Here is a 23,864-nt window from a genome sequence, read left to right on the forward strand (position 1 = left end):
TGCTTCTTTGGAATTGATACTATCCCTAATTTCTCTTGTCAGCCACGGGTGCACTATCTTCCTTGATTTATTCTTTTGCCAAACTGGGATGAACAATTGTTGTAGTTCATCCATGCAACCTTTAAATGCTTGCCATTGCATATCCACCGTCAATCCTTTAAGTGTCATTTGCCAGTCTATCTTAGCTAATTCACGTCTCATACCTTCAAAGTTACCCCTCTTTAAGTTCAGAACCTTTGTTTCTGAATTAACTATGTCACTCTCCATCTTAATGAAGAATTCCACCATATTATGGTCACTCTTACCTCTACAGGGCCAGACTCTGTGCCGGAGGCACGGCCACTGTCGCTTCCCCCGGGTAAGCTGTCCCCCCCAACAGTACTCAAACAGGAGTACCTGTTGTTAAGGGGCACAGCCACCGGGGTACTCCCCATCACCTGACTTTTCCCCTTCCCCCTCCTAACCGTGACCCACTTGTCTGCCTCCCGTGGCCCCGGAGTGACCACCTGCCTTCCACTCCTCTCTATCACCTCCTCACTCTCCCTGACCAGACGAAGGTCATCGAGCACCAGCTCCAGTTCCATAACGCGGTCCCTTAGGAGCTGCATCTCGATGCACTTGGCGCAGATGTAGACGTCCGGGAGGCTTGGAGACTCTAGGGCCTCCCACATCCGACACCGAGAACAGCAAACTGCCCTCACACTCATAATGCCCCTCTCCTCAAATAACAACAGAAAATGAATGTCAAACCTTCCTCGCCTCGCCCGTTTCCGCCTAAGCCCGTTGAGCCGAAGCCCTTAGGTCTTCACTCTGCTCCCGGCTCACTCCACCGCCCGCAAACTACGCTGCCCGCTCTATGAGGCTTTGTTCCTTTTAAAGCTGTTGCGCTGCACAGCCCGACGTCACACGCCTGCGCAGTCCCGCCTCTCAGAAAGCCGTTGGAGAAAAAAAAATAACGAAAATTTCAAAAATGTCTTTCTCGGCACTCCCACTCAGACTCTCAGACTCCTTCATCGAATCAAACCCGAAGCAGGATATGGAGGGTTATGGTCCTGGTGCAGGTCAATGGGACTAGGCAGAATAATAGTTTTGGCCCTATCTAGATGGGCCAAAGGGTCTTTTTCTATGCTGTAGAAAAATCATTACGCAGTGCATTGAGGTAGAATGAGGTAAAACAATAAAAGAACACAGAATAAAATTTAATAGCTACAGAGAAAGTGCAATGCAGGATAGCAAGGTGCAAGATCAAAATGAGGTCAAGAGACCATCTCACCATACTAGGGAATCATTTAATAGTTTTATGATAGTGGATCAAAGAAAGGATCTGAGATAAGATGGAGGCCAGGAGAAATTAAATCTCCTAGACAGTGGCAGTGTAACAGAAGGACGGTCGTAAAGGACAGTGATAACAATCCTTTGTCTGATAGTACTAGAGAGATTCCTCCGTGAGGACCACAACCTTGTCATTGGGTTTGGAGGCTTGTGTGCCTCAAAGAGGCAGAGAGCTATGTGGGCTGGAGTCAGGGGTTTATTGCTTTGACTCTTGGTAGGGTCACCCATGCCAAACAGGTCAAAAGGTAGAGGCCAGACCAAGAGTGGCCCACCGGTCCTCCAGGTTCGGGGGTTCAGCTCAGGGCAAACAACCCTGACTGGTCAAACAGAATTGTTATAGAAACAGCAATCTGAGTGTGACGGTATTCCTGAGTCTCCAGCCAGGACGTGCACAACTGACAGTAAACCGAGGAAGCTACTGACACGGTGAAGGAGCCGTGAACGCCACCAGAGATGGAGGACCCTCATTGCTGCCCTAAACGCCAGCGGCGTAACGGGCAAAAGAAGCAGCAGCTTGTGATGGTGATGGAATTTGCAGCTCCTCAGGTGTACCATTGAGACAAATGGAATCTGAATTTACAGGAAAGGTTAAGGTATGCTAGAATTGGAAGGCATGGCTGAAGTGAGAAGTGACTTGGTAGAAATGTACAAGATCATTACGCATCGATTGTGTGGATAACCAGACACACCTTCTCAGGATGGAAGTGGCAAATACCAGCGGGCATAGTAAGGCATCCGTTAGTCTTGCGAGACCATGGATCTGCGCCTGGAAAGTCTTCATTCTCCAGGGTGCAGGCCTGGGCAAGGTTGTATGGAAGACCAGCAGTTGCCCATGTTGCAAGTCTCCCCTCTCCACGACACCAATGTTGTCCAAGGGAAGGGCATTAGGACCCATACAGCTTGGCACCAGTGTCGTCGCAGAGCAATGTGTGATTAATACCTTGCTCAAGGACACAACACGTTGCCTCGGCTGGGGCTCGAACTCACGACCTTCAGGTCGCTAGTCCAATACCACTTGGCCACGTGCCCACTAGTGGGCATAAGTATTAGGTAAGTAAAAAGTGGGGATATTAAAGGAAGGATTTTTATTTTTTTTAAAAAACAGAGTGGTGGGTGTGTGGAATGTGCTGCAGGGGGTGGTGGTAGAGGCGGATACATTCGGGATAGTTAAGAGACTTTTATTTATTTTTGTTTATTTATTAAGATACAGTGCAGGATAGGCACTTCCAGTCCTTTGAGCCGTGACGCCCAGCGATTTACAATGACCAATAAACCTATCAACTGGCACGTCTGTGGACCTCAGGAGGAAACCGGAGCACCCGGAGGAAACCCCCGCGGTCACAGGGAGAACGTACAAGCTCCTTAAAGGCAGCAGCGGGAATTGAACCCTGGTCACTGGTACTGTAAAGTGTTGCATTAATCACTATGCTATTGTGCCACCCTCTTAGAGAGGCACATAGATGACAGACAGATTGAGGGCATTGCAGGAAGGAAGAGTTAGATTGATCTTAGAGAAGGTTAAAAGGTTGGCACAACTTTATGGGCTGAAGAGCTTGCAGTGTGACAGTAGACAATAGGTGCAGGAGTAGGCCATTCCGCCCTTCGAGCCAGCACCGCCAGCTGAAAATGTTTGATGTTCCAAAGGGCTTATCTGAATTCAGTGGTTTGCCAACAAGTATTTTTTTTTAAACTGTGTAGAATGCAAAAAGATGGTGGTCAGAGTGAGAGTTAAATGGAGAATAAAGATGACAGGCAAACAGAAATGGAGCATCACTCTTACATCTTGGTCACTCTCTTTGCATTCGGTTACAGTCCAAAGCAGGCCACACTGTCAACTCTGGATGCAGAATCAAATAAGTTACTGGAAGGTGCATTTGATTCTCCAGAAAGTGGGACAGAGGTGAAATGGTAGAAACTGCAGTGCCCAAAAGCAAAACATCGCAGATGTTGGAAATCTGAGATAAAGATATATACTGGAAACATTCGACAGGTTGGGCAGCATTCACGGACAGGGTGAAGGACACGATGGGAAGTGGTGCAGCATAAAGCGACTATTCCACACTGTGTCTCAATAAACAAACAGATAAATAAATAATATGGAATACACTGTCAGGTAGTGTATGGCCCTGCACTTTGACAGAAGGAGTAAAGGTGTAGCCTATTTTTTAAACGGGAAGGAAATTTTAAAAAATCTGAGGTGCAAAGGGACTTGGGAGTCCTCGTGAAAGATTCCCTAAAGGTTAATTTGGAAGTTGAATCAGTGGTGAGGAAGGCAAACATAACGTTAGTATTCATTTTGAGAGGACTCGAATATTAAAGCAAGGGCGTAATGCGGAGGGTGTCTAGGCACTGGTGAGGCCTCACTTGGAGTATTGTGATCAACAGAAAGGGTGTGGAGAGGGTTCAGAGGAGGTTCATGGGAATGATTCCGGGAATGAAAGGGTTATGAGCAGTGATTGAAGGCTCTGGGCCTGTCCTCGCTGGAATTTAGAAGAATGAGGTGGTTGGGGGGTGGGGAGGGAAATCTCATTGAAACCAATTGAATGTTGAAGGGCCTAGATAGAGGAGATGTGAAGGGGGTGACGAAGGGTCTCGGCCTGAAACGTCGACTGCACCTCTTCCTAGAGATGCTGCCTGGCCTGCTGTGTTCACCAGCAACTTTTATGTGTGTTGCTTGAATTTCCAGCATCTGCAGAATTCCTGTTGGGATGCTTTCTTTGCTGGGGGGGTCAGTACCAGAGCGTAAAGCCTGAAAGTAGAAGGATGCCTATTTAGAACCGAGATGAGGAGGAATTTCTTAAGCCAGAGGGCGGCAGCTCTGTGGAATTGCCAAAAGCGGCTACAGAGCCCAGGACACTGGGTGCCTTTAAGGCAGAGGTTGATAGATTCTTGATTAGTTAGGGAGTGAAAGATTATGGGGGAGAAGGCAAGAGAATGGAGTTAGGAGGGAAATGGATCAGCCATAATTTAAAAAATCCCTATTCTGCTCCTTTGTCTTATGGCATGGCAACATTTGTAGACAGCCCCCAGCACAATCATTGCTGACACGATTTGACTGTATGTTTCAATGTACACGTGATAAAGTTAATTTTTAAATTTTAATCTTTGTTAACATCTTAGAAGGAAAGTGTATTTTATACACGTAACACCCCGGGAAAGGTTTCACTGCTAATGTAATGGCCTTTTTGTAGAAGCACTGCTAATTTAATGTTTTTTCTGTAGCAGCAGTGTTTGGGTTATGGCTAGAGATAGTGGGGGCTTTGGAATGTGCACCGTCCAATGAAAGGAGTGTTTTTTTTCTTGTTGCGTGCCTGAGACTTAGGTGATCTGCGTCTTTTGTTTGGCGGAAGATGAAGAGAAAAGATGCCAGAGAGGTTGTAGACACTGGAAAGGAGTACACTTGGAGTGGGGCCGGGAGTCGACGAAGCCCAGGGAAATCGATGGAGGACCCTCGGAAGGGAAACCGTGAGCTCCAACTTGTGCACGTTAGAGTGTCTCATCTTTTTGTTTTGCTTTACTAACCTTTTGGTCAAATTAAGAATTATAAAGCTATATCGTTTAATTGCATATGCTGTACTGTCTGTTGTTCGTGGTACTGATTTGTAACAGGGTGACACATCACACAACATCCACACAAACAGGAGGCTTCGCACCTCAGTCTCATACATTTGGTGGGACCAGAGACTGTCTTCACTAAACTTAGCCAACAGAACCTGAGAGTTACAACTGTGGGAGTATCGTTCAGGATGTGATTGCCCTGAGCATTGAACCAGTGGGTTGTGTGTTTCATTCTGTGCTAAACTATTGTCCGGCAAAGCGACTACGATACGTGGGTATGGAAGCTGCCAGGGTTGAGTGTGGTGTGCATCCAAGGGGCTACCGGTAACGAATGCGTGCGTGTTGAGTACTGTTAAAGCTGTAGGCAAAGTTACAATTGTGGGCTGGAGGTTTGATAAAATGGCGGGCACAGACTTTGCTTTAGTTCAGACTAGCGCTGACGTAACTGCAGTGAAATGTGGCAAACATACAGGGGGTATTTGCTTGGGGTTCTGCATAGGTACGTTCCAATGAGACAGGGAAAGGATGGTAGGGTACAGGAACAAAGGCTGTTGTAAATCTAGTCAAGAAGAAAAGAAAAGCTTACGAAAGTTTCAAAAAACTAGGTAATGATAGACATCTAGAAGATTATAAGGCTAGCATAAAGCAGTTTAAGAATGAAATTAGGAGAGCCAGAAGGGGCCATGAGAAGGCCTTGGCAGACAGAGTTAAGGAAAACCCCAAGGCGTTCTACAAGTAAGTGAAGAGCAAGAGGATAAGACATGAGAGAATAGGATTAATTAAGTGTGACAGTGGAAAAGTGTGTATGCAACCAGAGGAGATAGCAGAGGTACTTAATGAATACTTTGCTTCAGTATTCACTACGGAAAAGGATGTTGGTGATTGTAGGGATGACTTGCAGTGGACTGAAAGGCTTGAGCATGTAGATATTAAGGAAGAGGATGTGCTGGAGCTTATGGAAAGCATCAAATTGGACGGGATGTACCCCAGGATATTGTGGGAAGTGAGGGAAGAGATTGCTGAGCCTCTGGTGATGATCTTTGCATCATCAATGAGGATGGGAGAGGTCCCGGAGGGTTGCGGATGTTGTTCCCTTATTCAAGAAAGGGAGTGGGAATAGCCCAGGAAATTATAGGCCAGTGAGTCTTACTTCAGTTGTTGGTAAGTTGATGGAGATGATCCTGAGAGGCAGGATTTATGAACATTTGGAGAGGCATAATATGATTAGGAATAGTCAGCATGGCTTTCTCAAAGGCAGGTCGTGCCTTAGGAGCCTGATTGAATTTTTTGAGGATGTGACTAAACACATTGATGAAGTCAGAGCCATAGATGATGTGTATATGGATTTCAGCAAGGCATTTGACAAGGTACCCCATGCAAGGCTTACTGAGAAAGTAAGGAGGCATGGGATCCAAGGGGATATTGCTTTGTGGATCCAGAACTGACTTGCCCACAGAAGGCAAAGAGTGGTTGTAGATGGGTCATATTCTGCATGGAGGTCAGTCACCAGTGGTGTGCCTCAGGGATCTGTTCTGGGACCCTTACTCTTCATGATTTTTATAAATGACCTGGATGAGGAAGTGGAGGGATGGGTTAGCAAATTTGCTGATGGCACAAAGGTTGGGGGTGTTGTGGATAGTGTGGAGGGTTGTCAGAATTTACAGCAGGACATTGATAGGATGCAAAACTGGGCTTGGAAGCGGCAGATGGCGTTCAACCCCAATAAGTGTGAGGGGGTTCATTTTGGTAGGTCAAATATGATGGCAGAATATAGCATTAATGGTAAGATTCTTGGTAGTGCAGAGGATCAGAGAGATCTTGGGGTCTGAGTCCATAGGACACTCAAAGTTGCTGCTCAGGTTGACACTGTGGTTAAGAAAGCATACGGTGTATTGGCCTTCATCAATCATGGGATTGAGTTTAAGAGCCAAGAGTTAATGTTGCAGCTATAAAGGACCCTGGTCAGACCCCAACTGGAGTACTGTGCTCAATTCTGGTTGCCTCACTACAGGAAGGACGTGGAAACCATAGAAAGGGTGCAGAGGAGAATTACAAGGATGTTGCCTGGATTGGAGAGCATGCCTTATGAGAATAGGTTGAGTGAACTTGGCCTTTTTTCCTTGGAGCGACGGAGGATGAGAGGTGACCTGATAGAGGTGTATAAGATAATGAGAGGCATTGGTCGTGTGGATAGTCAGAGGCTTTTCCCCAAGGCTGAAATGGCTAGCATGAGAGGGCATAGTTTTAAGGTGCTTGGAAGTAGGTACAGAGAAGAAGTCAGGGGTAAGTTTTTTTTTTATGCAGAGTGGTGAGTGCGTGGAATGGGCTACCAGCATCGGTGGTGGAGACGGAAATGATGGGGTCTTTTCAGAGTCTCCTGGATAGGTACATGGAGCTTAGAAAAATAGAGGGCTTTGGGTAAGCTTCGGTGGTTCTAAGGTAAGGACATGTTTGACACAGCTTTGTGGGCCGAAGGGCCTGTATTGTGCTTTATGTTTTCTATGTTTTTATTCTCCATTCACCTGTTGTTTCGAGCTGCTTTTCAGGAAGTGCATGGCTTTATTGGGCTGGATAATGAGTTTAGACGAGGGACTGTGTGGTTCACCTAGTCCAAGCCAATTGTGTTACGGCCAGGGAAGAAGCGAGAGTGATGGGAAACCCCAAATTTCCTGGAATGCTTGAGGTCAAGTCCCTCTTGGTGGATGCCTGGGAAGACCACGAAGAGGAGTTGGGTGTGCCTGCTCGGGTACTGGTGTGGCCCCAACTGCAAAAGCCCTTGGTTGTACAGACGAACAGGATGGCAGTGATATTGTCAGGGACACTACAAAGATGGAGGTCACTTTCAATTGGGGGATGCCCTGGTGCAGCATTTCCTGGTGACGGTAATGTCTAATGACCCTGCAAGACAAGCTGGGGAGAAACTATCTGAAAAAGGGGGAAAGACGACCGCTGAGTTATTCGATTTTGGAGACTCCCTGGTACCTGTGGGTTGGAAGGGGAGGCTGGTAGAGAAGATGTTGAAGCTGGAAGGTGTCTTTTCCACTGATAAGTTTGTTGTGGGTTGCTCCAAGAGCACTCGCCACACTATCTGGGCGACTGAGGACATACTGTTCCGTGTCTGGCCCCTGCAGAGGTGGAAGACGTTTGACAGCATTTGTGCAAGTTGAAGGAAGCTGAGATCATCACTGAGTCCAGAAGCACCTATGCGTCCCCTGTGGTAATGGCCAGGAAGAAGAATGGGAAGGTACGGATGTGTGTGGACTATAGGACTCTGAACAGGCGTACCGTCTCTGACCAGTATATGGTCCCAGGGATTAAAGACATGCTGGCCTGTCTGAGTGGTGCGAAGAGGTTCAGTGTGCTGGACTTGAGGAGTGGATATTACCAGATCTCCATGAGAGAGGCTGACAAAGAGAAGGTGGCATTTATATGTCCAATAGGATAATTCCAGTTTGAAAGGATGCCTCAGGGCATATCGGGAGCCCCTGCAACCTTCCAGCGTGTCATGGAGAAAATGGTGGGGGACATGAACTTGCTTGAGGGATTAGTGTTATCTGGATGACCTCACGTTGGGTCCACGTTGGAGGAACATGAAGTGAGGCTGCTGAAACTGCTGGGCTGCCTGAAAGCTTAAGGGTTAAAACTCTCCCTGGACAACTGCCAGTTCTGCGAGCTGTCTGTCGGCTATGTTGGGCATATAGTCTAATGGGATGGAGTAGCTACAGATCTGTCTAAGATAGAGGCAATGACCATATGGCCGAGGCTCCAGACTGTGAGCGCTCTGTGCTCATTCCTTGGGTTCTGTGGTTATTTTTGGAGATTCGTGAAGGGCTACGTGAAAGTGAGTTACCCTTTAAATCTGCTTCTGTGTGGTTACCCTCCCTTGAGGATGAAAGGGAGGATGAAAGGAGGGGAGGGTAAAGAGCACCTTAGCCCTTCGGAGCCTTTTGGACCAAGGTGGGATGCGAAATGTGAGGAGGCCTTTTAGTTGCTGAAGGAGATGCTGACCCACGTACCTATGCTTACTTTTGCAGACCCCCGATTGCTGTATGTATTGTATGCGGATACCAGCAAGAGAGGACTTAGGAGGTGTCCTCTATCAGGATCAGGGCACTAGGTTGAGACCTGTTGTGTTTGTCAGCTGGAGTTTGTCGCCCTCTGAGAAAAACTATTCCATGCACAAGTTGGAGTTTTTGGTGTTTAAATGGGCTGTGGTGGATAAGTTGAACGACTACCTCTATGGTGTCAAGTTTGAGGTGAGGACAGGCAAAAATCCCCTTATATCCTGACCTTGGTGAAATACTCGCCACCTATGACTTCAGCCTGAAGCACTGGCCTAGAAGCAGGAACGTTGATGCTGATGCTCTGCCCTGACGGGCGCGTGAAGGGCTGGACATGCACGAAGAGTGGGAGAGCATTCCTAACCCTGGGAGTGAAAGCCACGTGCCACTTTGCCATCACGGTGAAGGCAGAGGGAAGGCAAGGGCAGGATCGAGCGGTAGATCAATTGGGAGCTTCTGATGACACCACTCCACAAGTTTACTGTAACCTGACTGCTCTGAAGACAATCCATTTACAGGAATTGAGTCCTGGGGAAGTGGCAGCTGCTCAGCGAGTTGACCCGGGCATTGGTACCATTTGGTCAGTGGTCGAAAGGGAGACATGGCCCAAGCGGAGAAGACGAAACACACTGCAGTGCCTCCATTACTGAGAGAATGGCCCAGATTGGAATTGAGGAACCAGATCCTATACCTGGTTACGTCACCTCCAGATCATCCTCAGCGTTCCCAGCTGATTCTGCCTGAGAAGTATTGAAGGATTGTGTTGAAGTCACTTCATGATGATTCTGGACATTTGGGGGTTGAAAAGACCTATGGATTGCTCAGAGATCGGTTTTACTGGCCCCGAATAAAACCAGAGGTCGAAGAATACTGCAAGTCATGCATTCGATGCATATGAAGGAAGACACTGCCTACGAGGGCAGCTCTGTTGTCCCACTTACAGAGTGAGGGGCCCCTTGACTTGATGTGTAGTGATTTCCTGGCAATAGAGCCAGATGCCAGCAACATGGCAAATGTCTTAGTCATCACAGATGTGCGCCAGGTATGCGCAAGCTTTCCCTACCAAGGATCAGAAGGTGTCCATGGTGACCAAGGTGTTATGGGAGAACTATTTCATTTATTATGGCCTCCCTAGGTGGATGCATAGTGATCAGGGATGGGACAGGCTCATACATGAGTTACTGAGCATGCTCAGAGTCAAGAAGTTGAGGACCACACCCTATCATCTGCGGGGTGATCCCCAGCCCGAGTGGTTTAATCAGACCTTGCTAGACATGCTCGGAACCTTGGAAATCAGCAAGAACAAGAAGTGGATTTGTAACAGGACGACACATCATGCAGTATCCACCCAAACAGGAGGTTTTGCACCTCAATCTCACACATTTGGTGGGGCCAGAGATAAGCCTTCCCTAGCCTTCCACAGCCGACAAGCTGAGTGTTACACACACAAGACCAAGGAGGATAATAAACTCAAGTGTGGCCCTATCACAAAAGATTTCTAAGATGATAAATAAGAAGATGCACCAATCTTTTTAAAAATGTTGGCCTTCTCAGTTCCACTTTACAAAACTTGCTGAGTCTTGTGGTACGTGCAAGTTTTGACACAACTATGTAAATATAGAAGACTCAAATTTATTGGCTGAGATTGTAGTTTCTGAGGAATTTACCTGAGATTTAGTAAGTATTTCAGTAAAAATCTGCTTTGACACTAAAGGTGCTGAAAGTCCAAGGAAGAAACACATTAGTTACGTTTGTTCGTTATGGGCTGTGTCGAATGACATGGGCGATCACAGTCTTTCCATGACAATGTTTGTTCTTGGCAAATTTTTCTACAGAAGTGGTTTGCCATTGCCTTCTTCTGGGCAGAGTCTTTACAAGATGGGTGACCTCAGCCATTATCAATACTCTTCAAACATTATCTGCCCGCTGTCACTGGTTGCATAACTAGGACTTGTGATATGCACCGGCTGCTCACATGACTCTGACTGGGGGACTAAGCTGATGATACACCTTGCCCAAGGGTGGCCTGCAGGCTAGTGGAGGGAAGGAGCGCCTTGCCTCACTTTTAGTAGAGACATATCTCCAACCCACCACCCAATAATCAAATCTGTAGACTGTCGTTAGTTACAGTGCACAGATTCGATTATAGATGAACTACACACTGTAAAGGTAGTAGGCAATTACTCAAGTCAAATATGAAGTTCTCCTAAGGGGTTGTCTATTCCTGAGTCCTCAGATGGCTGTAGAGGCCTCTGTAAAGGTAATAAGTACAAGATGAAACTCTTAACAACAAACAAGAAAATTAAAATGGAAGTCAGAGTATTATCAAATATCATTTATTTTTAACAAAAAATCTTACAAAATTTCAATTTATCTTCTAAGTTTTGTAATTATTTATGTCTATAAAATGAACCAACATAATACTAATTACAGAGCTGGAAACATAGGGCATGATGGGGTTTAAGGGGTAATGGAATATTTCAAGTGTGGTGCAAACTTATTATCAATAGGAAAAATTAATAAAACAAAGTAAAATGCAGCTCTAGAGCCTGTACCCTCGAGACTGTAAAGAAAACTCCCCAGGAATGTCAGTAAAACATCTAATAATTATTCCAGTGCTCCTAAAGCAAAAAAGGCATGTTAGGGAAGATGAATTAAATATACAACATTCAGATTCTCCCTAATGCAACCATTTCTGCCTCCAGGTAAGACTTGAAAAGATGGCAGTATTGGACCAAAGGTTTACAAAAGCTTTTTGCCTGGCCTGTATTTCAAAGATCTTTCACATAACCGGAGTGCCTCCAGAGAGGTACAGTTTCAGCTTTCTGTGCGCATTCTTTAATGCTTCATGTTCAAACCTGAACCTTAGTCTGCATTTCACTAAGCTAAATGCAATCATTTAAAAGAAAAATCCACGGCCCACCATCTGAACTTAAAACGTAGCTCTTCCCCAATGACTGTGGGGAAGCCATGTATCCGTTCAGATTTTAAATAGTACTTTAAAGGTGGGGTGCATATAAAAACAAATCCCATGGCACTCATTTTCCCTCACTCAAAAGCTACTAAAGCAGATTATCTTTTCATTAACAGAAAGCTGTATTTGAAAGCCAGCAGTGTGCAAATGGATTACATTTTAAAAGTACTTCAAAAGCACTGTAGGACATCCTTAAAGTGATGAAAAAAAACCCCTATATAAACAAGTATTTTGCTGTAATTGAATATTTTTGAGGAACTATTTATTCCAAGCTGAACAACAGGTATTCTGATCAATATTCACTTCTTGAAACCAGTAGTGTAACTAAGATATTTAAAGTTAAGTTTTGAGTAATTTAGACTACAGCTTTTAAATAAAAATTAGGTTTCAGCACTATTTTTAAAACAAAATTATTTATTTTCTGGAATTTCTTGAATGGTATATTATTTTATACCATCACTCATGCAATTGAACAGAATGTTTAAATTTAAAAGTTTGATCATCAAAAAGGTAACAAGTACATCGATCCTGGGGCTCAACATCTAAAGCTGCTTTCTTTATACTTTAATAATCCAATTTAACGGATCAAGCAACTTTACCCTCTGCTGTTTACAAATTTTATTATTGCAGTAACCCCTTTAGCTAGCACCTCGCTTCTATATCAGTCCCAAACATGTAACAAAAATAACATGGTTAATTCGAAACCTATAACATGGATTGTGAAGAGAAGACTGCAGGCTGCAGAGGCTCTAGAGTGGCAGCAGTTCAGCCGGTGAACTTGTTTCACTAGAACCACTGTGACATTACAGCAGAGTACACTGGTACATTTAGATGAAAGAAATGGCAGTAAGTGTGCAAATGCTCAAGGTACAAAAACAAAACACTAACAGAAGCAGCAGAAATGTAGTGATCCATTCTACGATATGTTCAATGGTACAAACACATTTTGCAAATTGCTCTAAAAGGTACAATTAAATTAACAAAAGCATCTGCACATCAAATGGACAAGTCTTTGGTGATACTATCTATACAAAGGCTATCTTTGATGGAGCTACAGTGTTATGCAAGCTAATCAAAATATATGGCTTTGTATTCTTTCCACTCACTTGTAGGTTTAATCCCATTAATTGTGTGTAATCATGTCATTCCAACCAGTTGGGAATTCTTTTTAATATATAAAGCAATGATACACTACGAAAAACATTGGAAATATGTTAGAAAACCTCAGAAATGTACATCTTATACAAAATAATTTGTTTTGCTTTACAGTTATCCATCTACTTATTCCCACATTGCTTTGTCAGTTTGGAACCATACACTATACACAATTGTCAAAATAAATATACAAGATTACGTACATTATAACAAGGCCCATTTTCACACCCTTAATTATGAAGTGACAATGTTGATTGGAGATTCAGCACACAAGATGAACTGGGGTTTCTATTGAAAATAAGTGAATTACATATAAAAAACTAGGTTGAACCATTATTAACCAAAATAAAGTGATTAAAAGGCCACACGCTCAACACTCCTTCAAGTCTTCAGACATTCAAGTACCTGTGAGCAAAGGCTAACATAGCCTTGCCATTTTAAAAAATAGAACTTTATATAGAAACAAGGGGTTACCCCTTGTCTGAGCACCATACGTGCCAATCGCTTTAAAACACGCAAAGCCAATGTTTTAATTCCATAGGTCAGCCCACTGACCTTGTAAAAGCCATACAGCAGGTCACCTGTAAGGCATGTTAACATGCAGGCAATCAGCAATCTGTATTTTGTGTGGCAGACCACCCTGAACTGCTGAGGACGCTGCTCCCTCCTACACAGTAACGGTTATCCTGTAGTGGACAGTGTATTATGCATATTTTTTATTTTGAAATAAATTCTTTTGCATGCTAATAGTTAACATGGCAGTTATTATTGGTGAAACTGAATTACATGCTCTTTTGTCATGAATGCCCTGATGCCAATTCCTATACAAGCCTGATGGCCAGCCATTCCAAACACTGTTCACTTTTCCTAATACATACTTGGCTTAAGTGGTATTTAGTCGGCCTTCAGTTGTGTCCAGGCCAAAATTTAAGACACTCTATTCTGAACAATTGAATAGTGTTTCACTTTGTTCTTCACAGTGCTAATGAGTAATCAATCTTCATTCGAAGTTCATGGTTCTTTTGATATTCCTTGTGACAGGATATCGATCCAGTCTCTCAGATTGATAAAGTGATAAACACAAGGTTAAATTCTAACTGTCACACTGATCATAGTCAATAAGCCGATTCCAGCTGTTTGCGAGCCTGAAGAATACGTCGGGTACATCGAAGGCTAACAGCCAAGAGTTACCTTGTGCAGATTGCTACCTGTTGAGCTGAAGATGGCTTTATTCACAACACAGTCCAACAATCAACGGCTTTGTGCTTCTTAGAGTCGCTCAATGTCCCGATACTTCTTTCTCAATATGGACACCTGATCTTTGAAGAGAACTGGATCTAGCCTCATCTGGGAGTGGATCAAAGGCATGAATCCGAACCAACTTGCAAAAGTATTCATGCACGTTTGTCGTTGAGCAAAGTGGTCTGGATCAGCCCATCTGGAAGCTCTGGATGACTGAAAAATAACATTTATCCTTGATTAATATGAGTATACCAGAACTCAGATTAAAACAACACACAGTATATAATCCTGATAAAACGATAAGGAATACTGGGGGGAAAATAAAAATTAGCTTTATTTGTCACATGTATATCAAAATATAGTAAAATGTGTCAATGGTGCCAATGACAGTCTGAGGATTGTGCCTAGGGCAGTCTGCAAGCGTCACTACACTTCTGGCACCAACGAAGCATGCCCGAGCTAAGCCTAACCCATAGGTCTTTGGAATATGGGAGGAAACTGAAGCACCTGGAGGAGATCTATGTGGTTACTGGGAGGACATCCAAACTTTTTACAGGGATTGGTGGGAATCAAACCCCAATCAGTGATCGCGGGTGCTGTAAAGTGTTGTGCTAAACACTGCGCTACTGTGTTGTCAGACTAATGGCTCAGTTACGTCTGATAGAAGAAATGAATGCTTTAGGAATAAGTCTAATTGTTAGCCCATTTTTTAACATATTACTGCTTGATTCACAGTTCCTTCCCTTCTAGAACTAGTACACTTGTAAGTATGCTGTTCCTTCTTTGACAGAGTGTGCATGTCTAGCTTCTCACCTCAATGGGCTGAACTCAGGTTTCCTGACAGAGAATCTGTTACTTAGAAGTCTTGTTATCCTCTCAACTTGGACCACCAGTTATTTCTCATCTTAGTGGTGCCTGATATTGCATCATTCAAAGCCAACAAGAGATTCCATAGGCAATTTGATATTTATAATCTCCACATTCATCAAAGCCTTTATTTTCTCTGGACTATCGTGGTGCTTGATACGTAGAAGTCCGAGTACAAGTTTCTTCCAATTAAATTAGGGTGGCACGGTAGCGTAGTGGTTAGCACAACACTTTATAGTCCAGGCAACCTGGGTTCAATTCCTGCTGTTGCCAGTAAGGAGCTTGTACGTAAACCCGTAAAAATTTCTCTATTACATTCTTCCCATAAAACAAATTGTCCCAATCCACTCCTAAATCCTTTTGCATCTCCTCAAAGTTAGCCTTTCTCCAATCAAAAATCTCAACCCTGGGTCCAGACTTATCCTTCTCCATAATTATATAGAAACTAATAGCATTGTGATCACTGGACCTGAAGTGCTCCCCAACACAATATCCCAATAAATAAATAAATAAACAAACAAAATATATAAATTCTATAAAGACCAAAGTCAATGTATTCCAATTATTTGGCTCAAGGATATTTTAGTTCTTCACCAATAGAATATACTCAAATATTGTGAAGAACACCTGTGGTAGAGGTCAAAGACACCGTGTTCTGCCTCCAACAGAAACTCCTCGCCACCCACTCTGCTCTTTCTAATAAATGCAAAGTTGAACCAGACAATGACAGTGTTTGACTGTAACCATTAGGTGAGCACCTGACCACATATCTGTTCCATTATCAAGAGTACCCTATTACACTTGTCTAACATTGCTCCCTCTGTCCCTGCCTCACCTTTTCTGCTGCTCTCCTAAGTTCCTAGGTATGACTTCTCAACATACTCCCAACTGGCTTCTTATCATCTACTCTCCAGAACTACCCAACATTTTGCTGGGATATCACTTAGTCCTAGTCATTCAATGGCTCTGTGTTTGCTGGCTCCTGACCGCATTAATATCATCTTCATTTTCAAATCCTTACATGCCTTTGCCTACAATTTAGAATTTATTTAAATCTCACACCCATTCCACAATGTGGGGGACTAAAAATCTCCACTGCAATGTACAGGCATGTGAATTTAAAACCTAATGGCTTGTAGAAATAAGCTGTCCCATAGCCTGTTGGTCCTGGCTTTAATGCTACAGTAGTGTTTGCCAGACAAAAGCAGCTGAAACAGTTTATGGTTGGGGTGACTGATGTCCCCAGTGATCTTCCAGGCCTTCTTTCTGCACCTGCTGCTATACATGTCCTCAATGGAGGGAAATCCATATCCACAGATGCACTGGGCTGTCCGTACCACTCCCTGCAGTTCCAGCGATCAAGGCTGGTGCAGTTCCTGCACCCTGGCAGTGATACAGCCAGTCAGTATGCTCTCAATGGTGCCCCTGTAGAAGGTCTTGAGGAGTTGCTGAACTTCTTGTCGCCTGAGATGGAAGATGGAAGATTATTATCTGAATGGTGGCCGATTAGGAAAGGGGGAGGTGCAACGAGACCTGGGTGTCATTATACACCAGTCATTGAAAGTGGGCATGCAGGTACAGCAGGCGGTGAAAAAGGCGAACGGTATGCTGGCATTTATAGCGAGAGGATTCGAGTACAGGAGCAGGGAGGTACTACTGCAGTTGTACAAGGCCTTGGTGAGACCACACCTGGAGTATTGTGTGCAGTTTTGGTCCCCTAATCTGAGGAAAGACATCTTTGCCATAGAGGGAGTACAAAGAAGGTTCACCAGATTGATTCCTGGGATGGCAGGTCTTTCATATGAAGAAAGACTGGATGAACTGGGCTTGTACTCGTTGGAATTTAGAAGATTGAGGGGGGATCTGATTGAAACGTATAAGATCCTAAAGGGATTGGACAGGCTAGATGCGGGAAGATTGTTCCCGATGTTGGGGAGGTCCAGAACGAGGGGTCACAGTTTGAGGATAGAGGGGAAGCCTTTTACGACCGAGATTAGGAAAAACTTCTTCACACAGAGAGTGGTGAATCTGTGGAATTCTCTGCCACAGCAAACTGTTGAGGCCAGTTCATTGGCTATATTTAAGAGGGAGTTAGATATGGCCCTTGTGGCTACGGGGGTCAGGGGGTATGGAGGGAAGGCTGGGTTCTGAGTTGGATGATCAGCCATGATCATAATGAATGGCGGTGCAGGCTCGAAGGGCCGAATGGCCTACTCCTGCACCTATGTTCTATGTTTCTATACGCTGTTGCGCTTTTATTGGCCACAGAGCTGGTGTGTACAGTCCAGGTGAGATCATCAGTGATATGCACATCCAGGAACTTGAAACTACTCACCCTCCCAACTGCAGACCCATTGATGTTGATTGGGCCGAACCTGTCTCCTTTCCTCCAGTAATCCACAATCAGCTCTTCTGTTGTTTGGACATTGAGCGAGAGGCACCACTGTGTCAGGGTGTCAACCTCTCCACTGTAGGCTGTCTCATTACTGCTAGAAATATGGCTGATCAAAATCATGTCATTCCGAACTTGATCAGCAGATTAGAGCTGTGTGTGGCAGTACAGTCGTCACAATGTTTGTTCATTATGTGCCATGGGTGATCCTGGTCTTTCCATGACCATGACTACTCTTGGGAAATATATCTATAGAAGTGGTTTGCCATTACCTTCTTCTGGGTAGTGTCTTTACAAGGTGGGTGACCTCAGCTTTATGACAACACGCCTCAGATTTTGGCCTTTGTCATGAACCAGATCCTTAATCATCCTACCACTGGCAGCTGAGCCTTCAGTTCCACTGGACATATGTACGAGGGGTGCTGCCCCGAGAAAGCAGCATCCATCATCAAGGACCCCTCCCTTGCACTGCCCCCCCCCCCAACCACACCTTCCAGACTATGCTCTCTTCTTGCTGCTACCATCAGGAAGGAGGTACAGGAGCCTTGGGTCCCACACCACCAGGTTCATGAACAGTTATCCTTCAACCATAGCGCTCCTGAACCAGTGTGGATAACTCCACTCACAACACTGAACTGATTCCACAACCCATGTGCTCACTTTCATGGACCCTACAGCTGATGTTCTCTGTATTAATTAATTAATTTAAAAACACTTTTTTTTCCATTTGCACAGTTTGTCTTCTTTTGCACATTGGTTACTTGTCAGTCTTTGTGTGCAGATTTTTATTGTATATCTTTGTATCTACAGTAAAACAAAGGCATCCGTTAGTCTTGCGAGACCATGGATCTGCGCCTGGAAAGTCTTCACTCTCCAGGGCACAGGCCTGGGCAAGGTTGTATGGAAGACCAGCAGTTGCCCATGCTGCAAGTCTCCCCTCTCCACAACACCAATGTTGTCCAAGGGAAGGGCATGAGGACCCATACAGCTTGGCACAAGTGTCATCGCAGAGCAATGTGTGATTAAGTGCCTTGCTCAAGGACACAACACGTTTCCTCGGCTGGGGCTCGAACTCACGACCTTCAGGTCGCTAGTCCAATGCCTTAACCACTTGGCCACATACAGTGAATGCTCTAAAACGAATCAATGTAGTATATGATGACAGGGGTGGACAGTAGCATAGTAGCACAATGCTTTACAGTACCAGCAACCCGGGTTCAATTTCTGCCCACTGTCTGAAAGGAGTTTATACGTTCTCCCTATGAATGCATGGATTTCTTCCAGGTGATCTGTTTCCTCAGACGTACCAATTGGTAGATTGTAAGTTGTCCCATGATTAGGTTAGATTAAATCTGAGGCATGGTTTGAGGGCCAGAATGGTAGATTGTAAACTATCCCATGGTTAGGCTAGATTAAATCGGAGGCATGGTTTGAAGGCCAGAAGAGCCTGTTCTGCACTGTATCTCAATAAAATAAAAATCTATAGTTTGAAATAAATTTACATTGAACTGTGAGTGGTCTCGACACCAATCTCTTGAATCCCTTCCTAATTCCTCCTAATCTTTCAAAAGTGCCCTAAAGCTTTTTATATATACATATATTTTTTTACTTGTCTTAATATATTTCCATGAAATTCAGTATCAATTTTTCAACAGCTTCCATTGACATAGTACCTTACACACAGCAATAATGCCCAAGGGATTTCATAGGAGCAGTTCAAAATAAAAAACCGTCAAACACAGTAGGTGATATCAAGGCAGATTGCCAAAGACTTGGTTATATTGTAGGTAATTTTTCAAAGTCAAAGGGAGAAAGACGTACATACAGTAGCATGCAAAAGTTTAGGCACCCCTGGTCAAAATTTCTGTTACTGTGAAAAGCTAAGCGAGTAAAAGATGACCTGATTTCCAAAAGGCATAAAGTTAAAGATGACCTTTCTTTAATATTTTAAGCAAGATTACTTTTTTATTTTCATCTTTTACAGTTTCAAAATAACAAAAAAGGAAAAGGGCCTGAAGCAAAAGTTTGGGCACCCTGCATGGTCAGTACTTAGTAACACCCCCTCTGGCAAGTATCACAGCTTGTAAACGCTTTCTGTAGCCAGCTAAGAGTCTTTCAATTCTTGTTTGGGGGATTTTCGCCCATTCTTCCTTGCAAAAGGCTTCTAGTTACATAGAAACATAGAAAATAGGTGCAGGACTCCCTCTCAAATATAGCCAATGAACTGGCCTCAACTGTTTCCTGTGGCAGAGAATTCCACAGATTCACCACTCTCTGTGTGAAGAAGTTTTTCCTAATCTCAGTCCTAAAAGGCTTCCCCTCTATCCTCAAACTGTGGCCCCTCGTTCTGGCCTTCCCCAACATCGGGAACAATCTTCCTGCATCTAGCCTGTCCAATCCCTTTAGGATCTTATACGTTTCAATCAGATCCCCCCTCAATCTTCTAAATTCCAACGAGTACAAGCCCAGTTCATCCAGTCTTTCTTCATATGAAAGTCCTGCCATCCCAGGAATCAATCTGGTGAACCTTCTTTGTACTCCCTCTATGGCAAGGATGTCTTTCCTCAGATTAGGGGACCAAAACTGCACACAATACTCCAGGTGTGGTCTCACCAAGGCCTTGTACAACTGCAGTAGTACCTCCCTGCTCCTGTACTCGAATCCTCTCGCTATAAATGCCAGCATACCGTTCGCCTTTTTCACCGCCTGCTGTACCTGCATGCCCACTTTCAATGACTGGTGTATAATGACACCCAGGTCTCGTTGCACCTCCCCTTTTCCTAATCAGCCACCATTCAGATAATAATCTGTTTTCCTATTTTTGCCACCAAAGTGGATAACTTCACATTTATCCACATTAAATTGCATCTGCCATGAATTTGCCCACTCACCCAACCTATCCAAGTCACCCTGCATCCTCTTAGCATCCTCCTCACAGCTAACACTGCCACCCAGCTTCGTGTCATCCGCAAACCTGGAGATGCTGCATTTAATTCTCTCATCCAAGTCATTAATATATATTGTAAACAACTGGGGTCCCAGCACTGAGCCTTGCGGTACCCCACTAGTCACCACCTGCCATTCTGAAAAGGTCCCGTTTATTCCCACTCTTTGCTTCCTGTCTGCTAACCAATTCTCCACCCACACCAATACCTTACCCCCAATACAGTGTGCTTTAAGTTTGCACACTAATCTCCTGTGTGCGACCTTGTCAAAAGCCTTTTGAAAATCCAAATATACCACATCCACTGATTCTCCCCTATCCACTCTACTAGTTACATCCTCAAAAAATTCTATGAGATTCGTCAGACATGATTTTCCTTTCACAAATCCATACTGACTTTGTCCGATCATTTCACCGCTTTCCAAATGTGCTGTTATCACATCCTTGATAACTGACTCCAGCAGTTTCCCCACCACCGACGTTAGGCTAACTGGTCTATAATTCCCCGGTTTCTCTATCCCTTCTTTTTTAAAAAGTGGAGTTACATTAGCCACCCTCCAATCCTCAGGAACTAGTCCAGAATCTAACGAGTTTTGAAAAATTATCACTAATGCATCCACTATTTCTTGGGCTACTTCCTTAAGCACTCTAGGATGCAGACCATCTGGCCCTGGGGATTTATCTGCCTTCAATCCCTTCAATTTACCTAACACCACTTCCCTACTAACATGTATTTCGCTCAGTTCCTCCATCTCACTGGACCCTCTGTCCCCTACTATTTCTGGAAGATTATTTATGTCCTCCTTAGTGAAGACAGAACCAAAGTAATTATTCAATTGGTCTGCCATGTCCTTGCTCCCCATAATCAATTCACCTGTTTCTGTCTGCAGGGGACCTACATTTGTCTTTACCAGTCTTTTCCTCTTTACATATCTATAAAAGCTTTCACAGTCCGTTTTTATGTTCCCTGCCAGTTTTCTCTCATAATCTTTTTTCCCCTTCCTAATTAAGCCCTTTGTCCTCCTCTGCTGAACTCTGAATTTCTCCCACTGCTCAGGTGAGCCACTTTCTCTGGCTAATTTGTATGCTTCTTCTTTGGAATTGATACTATCCCTAATTTCTCTTGTCAGCCACGGGTGCACTATCTTCCTTGATTTATTCTTTTGCCAAACTGGGATGAACAATTGTTGTAGTTCATCCATGCAACCTTTAAATGCTTGCCATTGCATATCCACCGTCAATCCTTTAAGTGTCATTTGCCAGTCTATCTTAGCTAATTCACGTCTCATACCTTCAAAGTTACCCCTCTTTAAGTTCAGAACCTTTGTTTCTGAATTAACTATGTCACTCTCCATCTTAATGAAGAATTCCACCATATTATGGTCACTCTTACCCAAGGGGCCTCTCACGACAAGATTGCTAATTAACCCTTCCTCATTGCTCAAAACCCAGTCCAGAATAGCCTGCTCTCTAGTTGGTTCCTCGACATGTTGGTTCAAAAAACCATCCTGCATACATTTCAAGAAATCCTCTTCCTCAGCACCTTTACCAATTTGGTTCACCCAATCTACATATAGATTGAAGTCACCCATTATAACTGCTGTTCCTTTATTGCACACATTTCTAATTTCCTGTTTAATACCATCTCCGACCTCACTACTACTGTTAGGTGACCTGTACACAACTCCCACCAGCGTCTTCTGCCCCTTAGTGTTACGCAGCTCTACCCATATCGATTCCACATCTTCCTGGCTTATGTCCTTCCTTTCTATTGCGTTAATCTCTCCTTTAACCAGCAATGCCACCCCACCTCCCCTTCCTTCATGTCTATCCCTCCTGAATATTGAATATCCCTGAACGTTGAGCTCCCATCCCTGGTCACCCTGGAGCCATGTCTCTGTGATCCCAACTATATCATAATCATTAATAACAATCTGCACTTTCAATTCATCCACCTTATTACGAATGCTCCTTGCATTGACACACAAAGCCTTCAGGCGCTCTTCTACAACTCTCTTAGCCCTTATACAATTATGTTGAAAAGTGGCCCTTTTTAATGCTTGCCCTGGATTTGTTGGCCTGCCACTTTTACTTTTCTCCTTAGTACTTTTTGCTTCTACCCTCACTTCACACCCCTCTGTCTCTCTGCACTGGTTCCCATCCCACTGTTGTGAACTAACCTCCTCACGCCTAGCCTCTTTAATTTGATTCCCACCCCCCAACCATTCTAGTTTAAAGTCACCTCAGTAGCCCCTGCTAATCTCCCTGCCAGGATATTGGTCCCCCTAGGATTCAAGTGTAACCCGTCCTTTTTGTACAGGTCACGCCTGCGCCAAAAGAGGTCCCAATGATCCAAAAATTTGAATCCCTGCCGCCTGCTCCAATCCCTCAGCCACGCATTTATCCTCCACCTCATCGCATTCCTACTCTCACTGTCGCGTGGCACAGGCAGTAATCCCGAGATTATTACCTTTGCGGTCCTTATTCTCAACTCCCTTCCTAGCTCCCTATATTCTCCTTTCAGGACCTCATCCCTTTTCCTACCTATGTGAGATTCTTGGGCCGTCTTGCAAGCACTGCTCTTTTGAGGTCTATCCACAGATTCTGGATGATGTTTAGGTCAGGGGACTGTGAGGGCCATGGCAAAACCTTCAGCTTGCGCCTCTTGAGGTAGTCCATTGCGGATTTTGAGGTGTGTTTAGGATCATTATCCTGTTGTAGAAGCCATCCTCTTTTCACCTTCACCTTTTTTTTCCCCCCACAGACGGTGTGATGTTTGCTTCCAGAATTTGCTGGTATTTAATTTCCCTCTACCAGTGAAATGTTCCCTGTGCAACTGGCTGCAACACAAGCCCAAAGCATGATCGATCCACCCCTGTGCTTAACAGTTAGAGAGGTGTTCTTTTCATGAAATTCTGCACCCTTTTTTCTCCAAACATACCTTTGCTTGTTGCAGCCAAAAAGTTTTATTTTAACTTCATCAGTCCACAAGACTTGTTTCCAAAATGCATCAGGCTTGTTTAGATGTTCCTTTGCAAACTTATGACGCTGAATTTTGTGGTGAGGACGCAGGAAAGGTTTTCTTCTGATGACTCTTCCATGAAGGTCATATTTGTGCAGGTGCCGCTGCACAGTAGAACAGTGCACCACCACACCACACCATTCCTGAAGGTCTTTTGCAGTCAAACGGGGGTTTTGATTTGCCTTTCTAGCAATCCTACGAGCAGTTCTCTTGGAAAGGTTTCTTGGTCTTCCAGACCTCAACTTGACCTCCACCATTCCTGCTTTGTGGGCATCATTTATTTTAATTTTCAGAGTGCTAGGCAGCTGCTTAGAGGA

At 44.3% G+C, this 23,864-nt stretch overlaps 1 protein-coding gene and 1 long non-coding RNA gene across 3 annotated transcripts in view; one reads left to right on the plus strand and one right to left on the minus strand.

The window, feature by feature from the left end:
• LOC134355811 (uncharacterized) overlaps window positions 1-23,864 on the plus strand; it is a 70,400-nt gene that overhangs the window by 19,253 nt on the left and 27,283 nt on the right. The gene's annotated exons all lie outside the window — the stretch shown is intronic.
• LOC134355806 (exostosin-1-like) overlaps window positions 11,293-23,864 on the minus strand; it is a 139,116-nt gene continuing 126,544 nt past the window's right edge. The window contains exon 11 of the mRNA XM_063066245.1: window positions 11,293-14,535. Coding sequence (XP_062922315.1) covers window positions 14,350-14,535 — 186 coding nt within the window. The 3' untranslated portion in view covers window positions 11,293-14,349. The remainder of the gene's footprint in view (window positions 14,536-23,864) is intronic.

Source organism: Mobula hypostoma, chromosome 1 (genome assembly GCF_963921235.1).
Source record: "Mobula hypostoma chromosome 1, sMobHyp1.1, whole genome shotgun sequence".
NCBI lineage: Eukaryota > Metazoa > Chordata > Chondrichthyes > Myliobatiformes > Myliobatidae > Mobula > Mobula hypostoma.